The sequence below is a fragment of the Peromyscus californicus genome, unplaced genomic scaffold, assembly GCF_007827085.1.
Source record: "Peromyscus californicus insignis strain IS unplaced genomic scaffold, ASM782708v3 Scaffold_5__1_contigs__length_169319896, whole genome shotgun sequence".
NCBI classification, from domain to species: Eukaryota; Metazoa; Chordata; class Mammalia; order Rodentia; family Cricetidae; genus Peromyscus; species Peromyscus californicus.
In genome coordinates, this window is record NW_026294573.1 from 20,431,370 (window position 1) to 20,448,578 (window position 17,209).

Sequence of the window (17,209 nt, forward strand, 5' to 3'; positions counted from 1 at the left end):
TACAATCCCAACCCCAGGCCCAGATCTGCAGGCCTCCTAGCTCCTGAGGATATTACTATCAGCAAGATCCCCAGATTTTCAGTCCCAGCACGTGACAGACTGGCACCTGCTCAACCCAAAATCCTCTCTTTGAAACATTTCTCGCATGTATTATTTTATTGTATTTTTGAGCAGGGATCTCACTAAATTGTTCAGACTAGTCTGGAACCCAGCGTGTTAGCATAGGCCTTAGCTTCGTGAGTCCTGGGGTTCCGGCATCACTGTGCCGGCACCCCTAAGAACTAACGGCCAGGCTGGAAAACTGGGGGCTCATTTGACATCATCTCTTGTTGAGATCATCTCAATGATGATAACTAATAATCACATCAATTAATAACCAGCCTCCTTTAATTGTGGTTCACTGCAGGCCAGATCCTTGGAAGAACACTTTTTCCAATCTCATTCCAGCCCCTCAACAACCCGAAGAGGCAGGTGCTATCATGATCTCTGTTTAGCAGAGAAGACACCGAGGCTGGAGAAGGTGAGACCAAGGACTTGAAGGCCCAGGTCTGGGCTCCAGACCCAGGTCTACCTTAACCGGCCTCAGAGCCCAGTGTATGTGGTGGTAGGGGCTCAGGCTGCATAGCCAGGCAGCTTACTCTGTCCGCTCCCAGCTGTGGAACCTGGAGCAAAGCAGACTGGCTCTGGGACTTAGTTTCCACATCAAAAATAATGACAACAAACCTTACAAAGCTTCGAAAAGGGCCACCCAGCAACTGCCAGCACTCTCCTGCCTCCACAGGCACTTCCACCATCACAGTGTACATGGGGCTTCCTCCCAGGAACAGCATATTACCTCTATTATGGGTCACTGAGGCAGCCTCCCCCTGCCTTGCCCTTCCTGCCTCTCCGCTGCAGAGCCAGCTTCCCAGTTGACCCTGACAACCATCTCTGAATGGGCCACCAGCCGGGCAAAAGCTGTCCCTGCCCTCCCTCTCAGCCACTCTGAGTGTCAGCCCCTCCCACCCCAGCACTGTCACTGAGCTGGATACACCACTGTCACCTTTAGGTCTCGTATCTAATTAAGTTTTCAGTGAATGTTCAGTAAACAGCTGGTCAGTTGAGCTGGCTTAGGAGCCTCAGAATCAAGGTCACCCTGAGAGTCTGGAAGCCATTGCGGGGACAGAATAAAGAACTCACCAAGGGAACCTTCCGGAGAGAGCCCAGGACCGTGGAGGCCAGGCAGCCCATGGCTGTGAGAGTGGGGAACTCTCCCTCTGACACAATGTGCTGGTCGGCCTCAAAGTTCTTCTCCTCAAACAGGACCCAGCTGCAAGGGAACAGACAGGGGAAGGTGATACCAGAACCTAGTTCAAGGCCAGCCTGGTCTACAGAGTGAGTTCACAGGACAGCCAGGGCTACGCAGAGAAACCCTGTCTCAAAAAACCAAACCAAACCAAACAAACAAAAAACTACTAAGTTCCTGCCAACTGTGTGTGGTGTTTGTGTGTGTTCTCCAAAGCGAGGCCAGGCTGCCAGACCTCTCCCCGCCATGTCTTCAGCTAGACAGATTCATGTAGTCTAAAAGATTTGAGTCGTGAAGCCTGAAATTTGTCTTCTGACCTCAGGGCCTTGGCCATTAGCCCCAAACCAGCTGGCAACCCTCCGTTTCCAGACCTTCTTCCTCCTGCATTCCTGCGCATCCAGAATTATAGCTCGTCAGATAAAACTATTCAGCTTATTTGCATTAATTAATTAATTATTGGGACAGGGTCTTACTATGTAGCCCTGGCTGTCCTGTAACTAACTCACTTTGTAGATCAGGCTGGCCTCGAACTCAGTGACTGTGCCTCCTTGAGTGCTGGAATTAAAGGTGTGCACTACCATGCCTGCTTATTTGCATAAATTTATCATCTTAAAAGGACTATAGAAACAACAACAGAGAATTAGGACTCAGGTGTGTAGCTCACTGGTAGGATGCTTGCCGAGTATATGTGAGGCCCTGGGACCAACCTTTACCCTGGCAAACAAATACAGAAAGTGTTCCTAAAGATTAAAACCATGTTAAATTAATCTAACTATATACAGGCTTGTGACATCATCACAGACAAAAGTGACTATTTCAGGGGCCAGAGAGACGGCTCAGAGGCTGGAAGCACTGGCTGCTTTTGCAGAGGACCTGGGATTGGTTGTCAGCACCCACCTGGCGGCTCACAACAACTGCCTGGAACTCCAGCTCCAAGGCATCTGACACCCTCTTTTGGTCTCCACAGACATTGCATGCACGTGATACACATACCTTAACATACAGGCAGGCAAAATAATTCAAACACATAAAATAAAAATAAATCTTTTTTAAAAAGATTATTTCACACTTCTTTCAGATTTTCTTTTTCCCACATGTTCCAGGCTGGCCCCAAGCTCCCAACACAGGCAAGGGTGACCCTGAGCTCTTGCTTCTGCTCTCCAAGTGCTGGGATTAAAGTCACGTGTCACCATGCTCAGCCATGTCCGCTTGGTTTTGCTCTTTTGAAATCAGGTCTCGGAGCCCAGGCTGGCTTCACATGCATGATTCCGCCTCCTCCATCTCTAAGTCCCAGGGATTAAAGGGGTGTCCTACTGTATGGGCTTCAGATGTCTTTAAAAGGTGGTTTTCTGACTACTACGAACTATGTAGCTGTATGAGAATGTCCCAAAGACAAAAAGAACCACAGGGAACCCCCACAGATCTCAGTGGCTCCATTCTGGGGAGCAATAAGAGCATAATACTTTTGAAATACTTAGCATGCAGATTATAATGCATTATTGGAGGCGTGGCCTTGTTGGAGGAAGTGTCACTGAGGAGACAGACTTTGAGGTTTCAGAAGCTCAATCTAGGCCTAGAGGCTCACTGTCTCTTCCTGCTGCCTGCCAATCCAGATGTAGAACTCTTGGCTACCTCTCCAGAATCATGTCTGCCTGTGTGCTACCATGCTTCCTGCTATGATGATAACGGACTAAACCTCGGAACTGTAAGACAGCCCCAATTAAATGTTTTCCTTTATAAGAGTTGCTATGGTCATGGTGTCTCTTCACAGCAATAAAAACCCTAACTAAGACAGACAGCCACCATGTATATGCCTGATGACCTCAGAGGTCAAAAGAGGGCATTGGATCGCCTGGAACTAGAGTCACAGATGGTCATAAGCCACCAAGGAGGTGCTAGGAACAGAACCCAGGATCTCTCCAGTAGCAACAAGTGCTCTTAACCATGTGAGCCATCTCTCCAGCCCTTGTTTTTAATTATCTGTATATGGGTGTGTGTGGGTGGTGGGGGGGGGGGGGTTATGTGCATGTGAGTGTAGGTGCCTGAGGAGGCCAGAGGCTTCAGATCTCCTGGAACTAGAGTTCCAGGTGGTTGTGAGCCGCCTGACGAGGGTGCTGGGAATGAAACCTGGGTCCTCTGCAAAAATACCAAGTGCTCTTAACCACTGAGCCACGTCTCCAGCCAGAAAGTTTCAGAAAGTTTGGAAGGGGTCAGGTTTCTTTTTCAAGTGTGTGTGTGTGTGTGTGTGTGTGTGTGTGTGTGTGTGTGTGTGTGTGTAAAAGAGACACTGTGTGTTTGGACATGCACATGCCACTGTACTCATGTGAAGGTCAGAGGGCTTTCAGAATTTGATTCTCTCCTTCCACCGTGGGATCCTGGGATTGAATTTAGGCAATCACACCTGCAATTGCTTCTACTCACTGAGCTATGCCACCAGCCTCGGATTTCTTTAAAGTGCAGTTATAAATGGAACAAAATGTTTGTTGTTGTTTAAGACAGGGTCTCGTGCAGCCCAGGGTGGCCTTGAACCCCTTACGTAACTGAGCTAAGGTTAGCTTTAAATGATCTTCCTGCCTCTACCTCCCAAATGCTGAGATTACCGGCATGTGCCCTTTGCTCAACTTGGGGTTCTTTATACTATCTAGTATCTCCAGAGCTATATTTTGTATTAAAATGTTATTCTATTTGTTTTAAAGTTGAATGACTCAGGACATAACAGTTAATCAGCTAATGTTAAGGAAGGAAATCATCCGAAAGGTGTATCCTCACCCTCCTCCTCCCCGCCTCCCCGTCCCTGGCCTCTCCCAGCACTCCGTGCTCCAACCCCACCTCCTGCTCACCTGCCACCATGGACCCGGCACGACTGGGGATGGAAGGAAGCGGGCAGAGAGGCCTGGTCATCCTCAAAGGAAATATGGTCGCCCAGAAAGTTGGGGCCTGAGAAAAGCTGAATCTGGAGACAGAGAGATGAAGAGGTGAGAGCGAAGGGTGAGGAGTGGGGTAGGGGGAACAGCCAAGGGAAGAAAGAGAGCTTTGCCGGGCAGGCTGTCAAGATCCCACCAGATCCCCGCACAGCCCCCTCCTTACCTTCGAGACAAAGTGAAGATCGCTCTCCCCAACCTGAAGGGAGAGATTAACGCTGTGACTGGAGGAGGAGGCCAGCCTCGAGCCTAGGCCCCTGAGCTTCAAAACCGTTGCGGCTATACAGCCGTCCTGCAGCTACAAGCTCCACCCCTCCTAGATGCCCCGCCCCCAAGAGCTCACGCCCTCCTCACCCCGCCACCGGTGAGTGTCACGGCTAGCCTCTTCCTCCACCTAGGCCAGTCAGTCCAACAGGCGACTACATCGGTCTAAGCCCTCCCGTCTCGGCCCTCAATGCCACGCCCACCCTCCTATCCCCTCTCCTCCTGGCCACGCCCGTCCTCTGTCCAGCCTTGCCAAGCAGCCGGGGCTTGCCAGCCTGGCCCCGCCCACCGTCTTGGCCCCGCCCCCGAGGCGACACACCCATCGTTCTGGCGCACACCTGCACAACGGGCTGGAGGGAGCCAAGGGCGCAGTTGCCGGAGCCCCAGTCGTCGCAGTTGCGGTACACACCCTTCTCCAGGATGTACTGTTCGCCGGAGAAGCCCACCTGCTCATAGGCCACCCACCTGCAGGGAGGGCGTGGCTTGGGTCGGCGAGGGCGGGGTCGGCACTGCTCCTGGGCCCGCCCTGCGCCTGGGGCGGGGATTACTCACACGCCACTGAGCACGTGGATGGCTTGCGTGCTGGGTCCGTGCTGAGCTAGCTCCACGTCTGGCAAAGCGGAACTCACCTCCACGCAGTGCCCCTGGAAGTCCATGTCCTCAAACAGCACCACGGCCGGGTCTCCAAAGTCCTGGGCCCCCAGAGACAGTCAGGTTTCTGCCGTACTCTGATGCAAACCCCTGAGAGTGCCCAGACCTCAAGGAAGCAGCCCACCCTGGGGATTCGGTGTGAGGGGCAGGTGTGTTCTGGGGAAGAGCCTTCAGAGGGAGAGAGACCACCTCTGGGGGTGGATGGGGGAGCCCTGCCAGGAAGAACGGGCAGAGAGGTGCAAATTCTTCCCTTAGATTGTGCTGGGGAAGTTGGGGTGTTGCCAGCTAGAAAGATAGCCAGTTGCTCCTGCTCACCGTCCGGATGACCCGCAGGGAAGTCAGGAACGCATCGTAGCCTCCCCAGTGTGACCAGTCAGCGTATTCGCCCTCTTCCAGCAGGTACTGGTGGCCCCGGAAGCCCTCTTTCTCGTACCCTACCCAGCTGGGGGAAAGGGAGAGATGAGCAAGGCACCCATGCATAAGATAGTCCACTGTACACCAGACAGCCTAAGTCACTCTCCACCCTCCAGGAAAAGCCTGTAGGGACAGGGCAGATGGAAAAAATCTCTTAAGTTCTCACCAGCCCCCAAGAATTCGCAGGGACCCCACCGAGGTCAGCTGGGGACTCTGGCTGTCCTCTGGCTGCTGAAGGTTGTAGATGTCTCCGCTTACTTCCCAGCTCTGCCCCTGAAAACCTGGGGCCTCATATACCACAGCCTGGATGAAAGGGGTGTCAGGGTGACAGATGTCGTCTGGACCCAGACGCAGAGAGACCGGCCTTCTAGGAACAGCTCTACACAACACCAGCCTGAAGCCTCTGGCCTGACTCACACACCAAGGCCAGCGTCTAGTGAGCCCGTCAGGCCTCCCCCTTAGGCCCAGCTTCTGCCCCACAGGGCCCTTATCTCTTGTCCAGGCTACAGTGACTACCCCTCAGACATCCCAAATAACCCTCTGACCTTGAATCTGTCCCCTTACCTTGGGCTCGCCTGGCTTCTCCACGCTTGGGCAGCCCTGCAAGGGAGACATGGCTGAAAGGTTAGCCCAGAAGTGCTTAAACACAGACAGGCTGGAAACCCAGGATTTTCTTGATCCTTAGACTCCTAAAAACTGCAAGCCCATCTCCTCCCCTGTCCCACACCTTGGGCTAATCCTCCTTCTCCTCTAGTCCAATTCCTAATAGGAGCTCTGGGGCACTGAGTCTCCAAGGAACTGACCTATGGTTATTCTTCCATCTCCTGCCCACAGATGCAGGGCCGCTCCATATGGGACTATGGACAGAGTGGCTTGTGGGTGTCCCCCACTCCTTACCAATCTCATGGACTTTAGTGAACCCACAGTGGGGCCTGATGTGCCCCAGGCCTCCAAGGTAGGGTACTCTCCAGGCTCTAGGACATAGGGAGTGTCTTCAAAGAATGGTTTGGGGTATAGCAGCCACCTGGGGGAAAAACAGAGAAGCCACTGAACTCCTTGGGACACAGACTTGGAATGGAAGGGCAGGTTTAGAGGGTTTAGAGGGAAGGACGGGCTTTTTTTTTTTTTTTTTTTTTTTTTTTTTCTCGAGACAGGGTTTCTCTGTGTAGCTTTGCGCCTCTCCTGGAACTCACTTGGTAGCCCAGGTTGGCCTCGAACTCACAGAGATCCGCCTGGCTCTGCCTCCCGAGTGCTGGGATTAAAGGCGTGCGCCACCACCGCCCGGCAGGACAGGCTTTTGAGGGAGGAGGCTTGCACAGGAATACTAGAGAAGACGTCCCAGTCCTCTCTCCATTCTAGAACAGCCTGTCCTTGGTATCCCTTCCTGTGGCTGGCCTTCTCCACTTACACAAGGCAGTTAGAGTTCTTCCTTACACACCCCGGTAGTTCAAACCCCAAGCTACACACAGGCCCACGATCTTCCTTCCTTGGTGGCTCCTATCTTTCCCCTCACTGGTTATGCTGGCCAGGCTGGATTTTTTGTAGTCTGATCCTGGGGATGGGACCCTGGACCTCATACTTGCTGAAAGTGCCGCTCTGCCACTGAATAACTCCTAGCCCCAGGCCAAGCCTTTTTTTTGAGACACAATCCAAGGTGGCCTTGAAATCCCAGCAATCCTCCTGCCTCCACTTCCCAAGTGCTGGGATTACAAGCATGGGCCTAAACTTTCGAAGCTGTAGCTTTGACTACTGACTTCTCACATGCTGTTCCCTCTTCCAGATGGACCCCTTCTCCAATCATGTAGTGCACAAGTACTTAAGGGTCGACCCCTGTTTCTACCACCGGGATTACAGGACTGACTAAAACATACGCACTGAGACCACACCACTCTGAAAGTACCAGATCGGGTCAACAGAACATACAAATTCCTGTCCTCTGTTCTCGGCTAGCTCATCCCAACTGAGGCACCACCTCCTCCAGGAAGGCTTCTTTGACCACACCCAGCTCTCCACCTCCACCTCTTCAGCTGGTTTGATAGGCATGTTCCTGCAACCCTGTGCCCCCCTCCCCATTCCAGAACATTCTAGGTGCTATTGCTGGCTATTTACCTGCCTGTCCCCACCAGAAGAGTGAGGGTTTTTTAAAAATTATTTATTTATTTTTATTTTATGTGCATTGGTGTTTTCCCTGCATGTATGTCTGTGCGAGGGTGTCAGGTCCCCTGGAACTGGAGTTACAGACAGTTGTGAGCTGCTATGTGGGTGCTAGGAATTGAACCCGGGTCCTTCTGGAAGAGCAGTGAGTGCTCTTAACCGCTAAGCCACCTCTCCAGCCCAAGAGTGAGCTTTTTGTTTCTCTGTTTGAGACAGAGCCTCACTATGTAGGCTTGGCTGGCCTAAAACTCATAGAGATCTGCCTGTCTCTGTCTCCCAAGGGCTGGGATTTAAGGCCTGTGCCCCTGAACCCCAGCCTCGGACTGAATGCTTTTGTGGAGGACTGTCTATCTTGTCTGCCCTGTGTCCCCAGCATGTGGCACAGTCAATGTCGAGGGATTCCAGAAGACTCACAGTCCTGCAGTGACAGCGGCAGATGCCACCTGTAGGGGTCTCTCTAGTCCTTGAGAGTCTTTCAAGTCTCCCGTCAGCATCACTTGCTTGCCCTTGAGGCCCTCCTCAGAGAACAGGCTGATCCCCGGGGTGCAGTAGTCCTGCAGAGGGAGAAGGGACGTTCAAGCGAAAACTGCACGCTTCTCGGCACCCCCTGCTTCCCTGGTCCTCCAGCCTGGTGGGGCTCCCGGGGCTTTTGGAAAAGCCCTGCTGGTTGTGTTCTCAGAAACCAGAAGAGCGTCCTCTACCAGGCCAGCAAACCTAAACCCAGACCAAAGTTCTCAGTGGTACCTTGTTGGACTTCTGGAACCCAAAACTAAAGTTCCCAGAATCTGCACAGTGTCAAGGTCATCCCCTCTCTGAGTGGCCAACTTCCCACTTGCTGGAGGGGGCAAGATGGATAGCCACTTCCTGACTCTGCCTTGATGTACAGTACTGACCTCTGTCCAGACTGGCTTTTTGTTACTGTTCCTGTGGGTGCTGTGTCTAGAATCCACGCCCTTGCAGGTGCTAGGCAAGGTCTCTACCACACCCCGTGCTCCAGGGTGGCTTTTTTTTTTTAATGCAATGTTTCATGTAGTCCAGGCTAGCCTTGAACTCAAAATGTAGCTGATATTGACCTTAAACTTCTTTATTTTTAAATTAGATTTGTTTGTGGGGGGAAGAGGGCACAAGCATACCACAGCATGTGTTTGGAGGTCAGAGGACAACTTGCAGGAATTGGTTCTCTCCTTTCACCAGGTGGGTCCAGGAGGTCAAACTCAGGTTGTCAGGCCTGGTGACAAGTCACTGAGTCATCTCATCAGTCCCAACCTTCGACTTATTCCTCTGCCTTGACCTCCTGGGTGCTGAGATTACAGGCATGTGGCAATATGCCTGCCTGGTTGTATGTGGTGGCGGGGAATCCAAATCAGGATTCACAGTTGCTGGGTAAGCACCCTACCAAATGAGCTACATTCCTGGCCCTCTCCTCCCACTCCATAGCCAGCCTAGCCTTGGCTGTCTCATCCTGAGGTGGCAGGTTTCTTTGCATTCTGGGTCTTTCTTCCTCACTGGGAGCATTTTCATTTGCTCACTCATTCATCAGATGATAAATCATCTGCATTGTGCTCAGGCCATATTCTACCTAAATGGGACCGTTTAGTCCCTCAAAGGAGGTTCTCCACATAGAAACAGACAGGAAGGTGAAGCCTAGCAAAGTTAAGCAAACATGCCCAGGATCACGCAGCCTATAAGCCAGACAGTTGAGAACAGAGAAGGGTAGTTTTGTTTAGTGTTGCAACCCAGCACCTCCCACGTGCCTGGCACACAGTAGGTGCCAACTCAGTGCTGAATGAATCATCTGGTTCCAGTACTGTGTGACCTTGGAGCTCTTGTTTGTCTCCCGTGTCTCATGCCCTCCTACACAGGGATGAACTGACCATGAGTGTGCCCACCAACATGTGTGTATCTGGAGAGCCTCTGATGACTGCCGCCCCTTTCTCCCAGCTCTCAACCTAGTACTAGGTCCTGAGCTTTAGGACCTCAACACCCTTACCAGAGAGAGAAGAACAGCTCTGAGCTCTAGCTGGGTGCAGCAGCGCACACCTGGAACCCCAGTACTTGGGAGGTGAAGGCAGGAGGACCAGGAGTTCAAGATCAGCCTCTGCTACATGGTGAGTTGGAGGCTAGCCTAGGCTAACATCAGACATTGTCTTAAAAAAAAAAAAGTCCCCAGGCGTGTTGGCTCATGCCTGGAGGCCTGGAGGCCTGTAAGCACAGCAGTGGGAGGCTGAGGCAGAGGGTCTGTTGCAAGGCCATGGCCAGCCAAGGCTATGTAGTAAATTCTAAGTCTGGGCTCAGTGTGAGATCCTGTCTCAAACAAAACAAAACAAAACCCACCCCCCTACACACAGCACCAAGGGTCTAGCATTGCTCTGCCTCTCTCCAGGGGTCAATATCATTTTGTCCAATTCAGTATCAGTAGTTTATAAAGTTGTGCTATGAAAACAATGCTGTCCTTTCCGCTTTACAAACACCAAGTTGTGTTGGCTTTTCAAACCATACACCTGTGTCTCAAAAATGACAAGTGTGGTGGCATACAGCTGTCACCCCCGCACTTGGGAGGTTGAGGCAGGAGGATTGTGAATTTGAGACTAATCTATTTTATCTAAGACCTGGTCACAAAAACAAAAAAACAAAGACAAAAATGAGCCATCTCTAGGCCAGAAATCACACCCCTTCTAATCTCATCATCATTTTTCTTCCTGGAAGCTGGAAGAGCAATGGTTCTCAACCTGTGGGTCACAACCCCATTGGGAGGAGTAAATGACCCTTTCACAGGGGTCACATATCAGCTGTCCTGCATATCAGTTATTTACATTACGATTCATAACGGTAGCAAAATCACAGTTACGAAGTAGCCACAAACGTAATGTTATGGTTGGGGGTTGAGGAACTGTGTTAGAGGGTCGCAGCGTTAGGCAGGCTGAGGACCACTGTGGTAGAGATTCGTAAGTCCCCAGTCTAGCCTATTGCTCTCCCGGGCTCTCTGAGTCTGACTATGAATCTTGGTGGGAAACCGCCTACCCAGTTGCCTGGCACAGAGCCGGGCACCTAGTGAGGATAAGAGAAATGTCTGTGGGGCTGGCAGGATGGCTCAGCACGTAAAGGTGCCTCTTTCCAAGCCTGATGGTCGGGGTTCAAACTCCAGGACCCGCACGGAGGAAGGAGAGAACTGGCCTTCTCAAGCTGTCCTTCGATTCTGCATTCGTTCATGCTGAGGCAAGTGGGTGCGTGCACGCACACTCTCACACACACAAACACATAAATAAATTAATAAAACTTTTAATTAAAAACATGAGAGAGGGAAATGTCTGTAAACAAGTAAATAAATAAGCTCCATGGCACGCTGCCCAGAGTGGTGGGTGCCTCTGGCCGATTTCTGCTCCTCTGACCTAATTCTGATTTAGCGTTAGCTCACACTTCGCCAGCTTGCTTACCCAGAGGCACAGCCCCCACCTACCCATCTGCCTACACACCCCCAAATGCCTTTTTCTCTCAGTGCCTCCAAGGCCAGGAACTTGGAGATACTCGATGCTGACCCCCTTTTGACCTCTGCCCCATCACCCCCCGGTGCCCACTCCAGGAACCCGACTACTCACCCGCACAGCCCTCCTCAGGGAGCCGATGCCTGGGGTACTCCAAGTGGATACCAGGGCTCTGAGTTCCACATCTCCTTCAGGTAGAACAAGCTTCTGGCCTTGGAACTCCGGCTGTTCGTACAGTATCCAGCTGTGGGCCCAGAGAGCCAAGGGTCACAGGGTAGGGGGTTGTACCCAGTCTCTGGTGGGGCTCCCACAGGCCTCACCACCTTCCTCACCCCCAGGTTCACAGCCAGTGCCCCCCTCCTGGACACCCACTTACCAGCCTCGCACCACCCTTACGGAGGCCACAGGGGCCCAGCCTGAGGCATCTGCGGTGTCCCCCCAGACCTCCCTGCTTCTGCCCTGGCAGCCAGGCTCTGAGAAGAGAGTCACCTGGGAAAACACAGCGGGAGTCCTCAGGCCCTGTCACTGGGCACTGCCCCCTGCCAGCCTCCATTTGCCCCCATTCTCCTACCTTCCCAGGTCTGGTGTTCAGCTTGCCTTGGGTCTTCAGTGCTGGGCTCTGGAACAGAGAGGGTGTTCGAAATCTTAGGGGGTCACCGCTTCCCCCACACTGCTCTTCTGAGAATCCCATATCCTGCTCCTGGCCTCCACCCCAAGGACACAGCCCACAGAGACTACCATCATTGCTCCCAGCTCCCAGGACCTCATCACCCTGTCCTAGGAGCTGGGAGATGTTCCTTCCCCAGCTTCCAGGCAGTGAGAACCAGCAAGCTTTTTGGAATCTATACATTCCCACTATACTATCGTGGACACCAAGGCCCCAGTGATGTGCATTGTCGGGTTCAACTGAGCTCAGACCCAAGCCTTCTGCCTCCTGGGACCCGGCCTCCCAACACCACTCTCTTCAACCACTCAAGGGGAAGCCGGGTACCTCCCAGGCCCCTCCAAGGTCTCACTCACCCACCCTTCCGGGGGCTGGGTGGGTGCTGGAATCTCTGGTGGTGGCCTTCCACTGCAGAGCAGGGGCAACTGACCGGGCACCTTCCTGACCCCTGGTGCTCCATGGGGTGGCAGAGCAGATAATTTTGACCCTAGTGGTTCCAGCGCAGGGGTGTCCTTGTTGGCTGACACCAGATTGCCAAAGAGAAGGCTGCCTCCCAGGCGCGAAGTCGGCCGGTTGCTGGGCTGAGGTTCGGGGCCTTGACCTGCTGCTATGTGCTTCTTCATCATCTCCAGAGGAGAGCAGGAGACCTTGGCAGGCTTGGGTGGGTGGGGATCTGGAGAGGGGCTGGGCCCTGCTTTCCCCTGCCTGCGCTGGAGCTTCTCATCATCGCTCAGATAGGGGTTCTCCAGCTCCTCCTCCTCCTCCTCCTCCTCCTCCTCCTCCTCCTCCTCCTCCTCTTTCTCTTCCAGTGCAGGGCCCTCCTGGGGTCTTGGAATGGATGGCCCCAGCTGATCCTCCTCAATGGCGGGCAGAGTGGCATACATGGCCAGGTAGGATGAGCGAGGAGCCCGGGGCAATCGGTGAGTTCGGAGGATCTCAGGGGGCTCCATGCTCCGCAGTGTGTCCAGGAAAATCTCCAGGTCAGCAGTCAGGGCTGCTTCTTCCTCCTCCCTGGATGGTTCTGAGGTCTCATTCCCCTCAGTGGAATCTGGGATGAGCTGGGACTCCATGCTGGCCTCTGCTCCAACTGGCTTTGGGGCAGGAGAGCCTTCTAGACTGAGGGACGCATTGACCTCTGAAGAGGACGGAGCAAGGGGCATGGCAGAGCTCTGGAAACTTTTGTTTGGGGTAGGTGATGAGAAAGAGTCCCCTTGAGAATCCTGGACAACCTCATCCTGTTTGGGGGTCAGGGGATTAGGGGCAGCAGGGCCTTCAACAGTCTCTTTCCGAGGAAGGGAATGGGAAGGGCTATCCTGAGGATCCTGGCCATCCTCCTTCTTGACGAAAGGACCTTCTTCTAGACTCTGGACAACCTTGGCTGGCCCGGAGGATGAGGTAGCAGAAGCACCAAAGGCCTGCACAAGCTCTTTTGGGGTATGGGAGTGGGCAGGAACACTAGGGCCGGGAAGTACCTCTTTCTGAGTAAGAACAGAAACAGGCACATTTTCAGAGTCCTGAACAAACTTCCTCTTTGTTGAAGCCGGAGCAGAAAGGCCTTGTGGGCTAGGGACAGCTTTCCTCCTCACAGAGGATGGACTAGGAGGCTGTTCCGGTATTGTAACGCTGTCCTTCACCACGGGCAGAACAGGGGCCATGGGGAGACCGGCAACCTTCTCCTCCACAGGGGGCAGGACACGAGGTGTGGGCTGGGCTTTGAGGTGTATGGGTACCAATGGCTGCTCTGGAGGATGGACCAGGGAGGAGGCACGAGCCTGGGGCTTGGGAGGTGAGGGTGCTGGTATATGGTTCTGAGAAGTCTGGTTGGGGAGCAGGACAGGACTGGAGGCTCCCTGCAGTCTCGAAAATTCCCCAGCCCTGGCATCCGAGACACTGCCTTGGTCTTGGACTGGGTGGGCGACAGGGACATTCTGGTTGTGAGTGGGGTGATCAACCACAGGGATGGCTACCGGGGCCAAGGTTATGTTGTTCTTCAGCTCAGCCGCGCTAGTCTCAAGTAGCTGTCCCAGGGTAGTTCCCACCGTGCCACCCAGGGCTGAGCTCCGTGAAGTAAGGCCCGTGAGCCTTGGGATTCGGCTGGCAGGAGGGCTGCGCTCAGCTGGTACGAGGTTGCTCAGCAGTTCCAGGGCCTGGCTGCGGCTGGGTGAGCCCTCGGCTTTCGGGCTCACCACCACTGCCCGGACCGTTCGGGTCACGTTGCGGCCCCTTGTCAGGGCCTCACCGGACATCGACGGCCCCACACTCACAGAGCTGCTCACTCGGCGGTCCACTTGCCCTCCTAGCACAGTAGTGGTGGTCCTCACTGTGCGCGTCACCCGCCATTCCTCACGGTTCCTGGAACCCCCGCTTGTGACACCCACCCCGGGATGGGGACTCGGCTCACGTGGCCCAGGCAAGGGCACCAATAACTCAGTCCTAGCCATGGATCCCATGCCTGGTGGTTCAGTTCTGGGAGCCTGGGCACCTCCATCACCCCAGTCCACAGCCTCCTGCAGCCTCACCACTGGCCTTTTCTCCTTGGGGGGTGGAATATATTTCTTGGAAAAAATGGGCCCGTGGCTCTGAAAGTTCACGGACCCAGGCTCCTCCCCAGAACCCTGGCAATTTATAGTCTCCTCTTCCTTCTTAGCAAAGCCATTGATTTCTCTCCGGAAGCTATGCTCAAACACGTCCTCCTGTGGGGCTTCCATCCGGGCACCTGACACCAGGGATACTTTGTGAAAACGGTGTCTGGTCTCTTCCTGGACAGGAGGCCGTTGGCGCCAGGTCAGCGTGGCACTTACCACTCGGGCCTCAGCTCCAGCCGGGGTCCCAGCTGTCTCTTCCATGTTGGGCCCCAGCAAAACCTGAGATGTCCTTGTCACACTGTGGCCTGGCTCCCTGTGCATGATAAAAAGGGAGAAAGGTGAGCACTATGGAGTAGAAGGCAGGATCCCCAAAAACGCAGAGCAACTACCAGGCCCCGACCTGGCTGAGTAGCCTCAGGCAAGTCACAAGACCTTTGGGTATTTGTTTCCGTGTCTGTAAAATGGATGTGAGACTCTCCGCTCAGAGCCTCTTAGATGCTCATCTCAACCACTTCCAAGTGATGGCCTCTGTCCAGGTCCCCAAAAGGCGAAGCTCAGGCCTGAGCCCAGAAGGTGAGAGAAGAGAGGATGAAACTCCTGGCCCACTGGCTTATAGAGGAAGGCTGGGTCTCTACCCAGGGAGCTAAAGGATAAGAAACAGGAAACAGCCCTCCTCAAACTTTGTTCTGTCTCTGTTCCTTCAAGCTTTCTTCAACTTCAGGCCTGGAGGACTAAATTCATGCTTCACAGGGCTTGTCAGGATCAAGTAGAAGAGACAGAACATAAACTAGCTTCGTAAACTAACGCTGGCTCTGAGCTTCCCTGTGGCCCTTTGAAGGTCTGTGACTATCCATTGGCAGGTGTGCACGTGACTCACATGAGAAGTGGTCAGAGGACAAGCCATCACCACTTCATGGGTCTTAGTAGACCCTACGCGTGCGTGCCCTGGGCCTCACAACGCACTTTGCCTCAGATCTCTCTCCCCTGAAGCCATTCCTTCCTCCTGGGTAGATGGAGAAACTGAGGCACAGAGAGGTGCTGGGATTAACGGCATGTGCCGTTACACCCTGCTACGTGTGTGTGTGTGTGTGTGTGTGTGTGTGTGTGTGTGTGTGTGTGTGTCTGAGTATGTGCCTGTTGTACACCACACGCATGCAGGAGCCCACAGAAGTCAGAAGAGGGCTTTGGATCTCCTGGAATTAGAGTTACAGATGGTTGTGAAGCACCACATGGGAACCGAACCCCAGGTCTCTTCAAGGGCAGCAAGTGTTCTTAACAGATGAGCCAACCCTCCAGACTCCCGGATCTTATTTCTTTTTGTTTTGTAGTGCTGGGGATCAAACCCAGGACTTCAGCACGCTAGGCAAACACTATGGCTGAGTCGTATTCTCGGCCCTCTTGCTACGCCCCTCCCTCATCTCCCCGAGTCTCTGTTACCCCCTTTACTAACAGAGGCAGTGAATAACAGCTGCCAAGTTGAACTCTGGGTTCGGGGGTTCCTGGTTTGGTAGCTACAGCAGCAGCCACACGTTGAGGGACCCTCTGGGGCACCTGGCTGAATGCTTGCTATCTGTTGTCCTGCTGAGCCTGAATCTGGGAGACCGGACATCATGAAGAATAAAGTGTGGGCTAGAGAAACGGCTCAGCAGTTAAGAGTGAATGCCACTCTTGCAGAAGACTCAAATCCAGTTCCCAGTACCCATGTGGATGCTCACAACCACCTGTAACTCCAGCTCTGGGAGATCCAATGCCTCTGGCCTCCAGGGCACCTGCAGATACCCACACACAGATATACACATACACATAATTAAAATAATAAATCTTTAAAAAGAATAAATCATAGAGGCTGGAGAGATGGCTCAGCGGTTAAGAGCACTGGCTGCTCTTCCAGAGGACCCACATTCCCAGCACCCACATGGCAGCTCACAACTATCTGTAACTCCAGTTCTAGGGGATCCAGCATCCTCACACAGATATACATGCAGGCAAAACACCAATGCATATGAAATAAAAATAAATTATTTTTTTAAAAGAATAAATCATTGCTAAATTGTAAACAAACACTTCTATTTTGCCAAAGAGACTTGAAAGGTTCAGATAACTCTGACCAAGAGTCACACCTTGGAGTGTGGAGACTTGCACCCCAATTCTAAGAACTTAACCACACTCCAAACTCCCCATATGTATATATAGGTTTACATATTTATCTGGTAAACCAAGTCTCTGGTTTGGTGGTTACTCTAAATTTTTTAATATTTATTTGTTTGTTTTTATTCTTTTAGGGAGAGTCTCATTATGTAGCCCTGGTTGTCCTGGAACTTACTATGTAGACCAGTCTGGCCTCTGTGGAACTCAAAGAGATTCACCTGCCTCTGCCTCCCAAGGGCTTGGATTAAAGGCGTGCACCACCACATCTGGCCCTTTTTAATATTTTGAAATAGTGTCTTGCTATGTAACTCTGGTGGGCCTGGTAGGAGTTGTGTACTGTGGTGGCCTCTAACTCATACTTATCCTTCTCAGCTTCCCAAGCAAGTGCTGGAATTATATGCTTGTACTATCATGGCTGACTGGGGTTCACTTTGAGGTATGTTTGTTTGTTTGAGCAGGGCCTCATGTAGACCAGTCTGGTTTGAACTCCTTATGTCGGTCGCCAAAGAGCATCTTGAACTTCATTTTTTCCTAAGTTACATTCAGTAAATGAGTGTGCTTGTGTGCTTGTGTGTGTGTGTGTGTGTGTGTGTGTGTGTGTGTGTGTGTGTGTGTGTAGGTATCCCACTATGTACAGGAGG

General features: G+C 52.8%; 1 protein-coding gene across 1 annotated transcript in view; it reads right to left on the reverse strand.

Moving 5' to 3' along the window:
- The window catches only part of Crybg2 (crystallin beta-gamma domain containing 2), a 29,431-nt gene that overhangs the window by 3,070 nt on the left and 9,152 nt on the right, over nucleotides 1-17,209 (reverse strand). The window contains exons 4-17 of the mRNA XM_052715134.1: nucleotides 12,192-14,733; nucleotides 11,743-11,790; nucleotides 11,548-11,660; nucleotides 11,286-11,415; nucleotides 8,104-8,243; nucleotides 6,433-6,559; nucleotides 6,100-6,135; nucleotides 5,702-5,838; nucleotides 5,437-5,563; nucleotides 5,023-5,162; nucleotides 4,809-4,935; nucleotides 4,373-4,405; nucleotides 4,126-4,238; nucleotides 1,180-1,309 (exon numbers count right to left, since the gene is read on the reverse strand). Coding sequence (XP_052571094.1) covers nucleotides 1,180-1,309; nucleotides 4,126-4,238; nucleotides 4,373-4,405; nucleotides 4,809-4,935; nucleotides 5,023-5,162; nucleotides 5,437-5,563; nucleotides 5,702-5,838; nucleotides 6,100-6,135; nucleotides 6,433-6,559; nucleotides 8,104-8,243; nucleotides 11,286-11,415; nucleotides 11,548-11,660; nucleotides 11,743-11,790; nucleotides 12,192-14,733 — 3,943 coding nt within the window. The remainder of the gene's footprint in view (nucleotides 1-1,179; nucleotides 1,310-4,125; nucleotides 4,239-4,372; nucleotides 4,406-4,808; nucleotides 4,936-5,022; nucleotides 5,163-5,436; nucleotides 5,564-5,701; nucleotides 5,839-6,099; nucleotides 6,136-6,432; nucleotides 6,560-8,103; nucleotides 8,244-11,285; nucleotides 11,416-11,547; nucleotides 11,661-11,742; nucleotides 11,791-12,191; nucleotides 14,734-17,209) is intronic.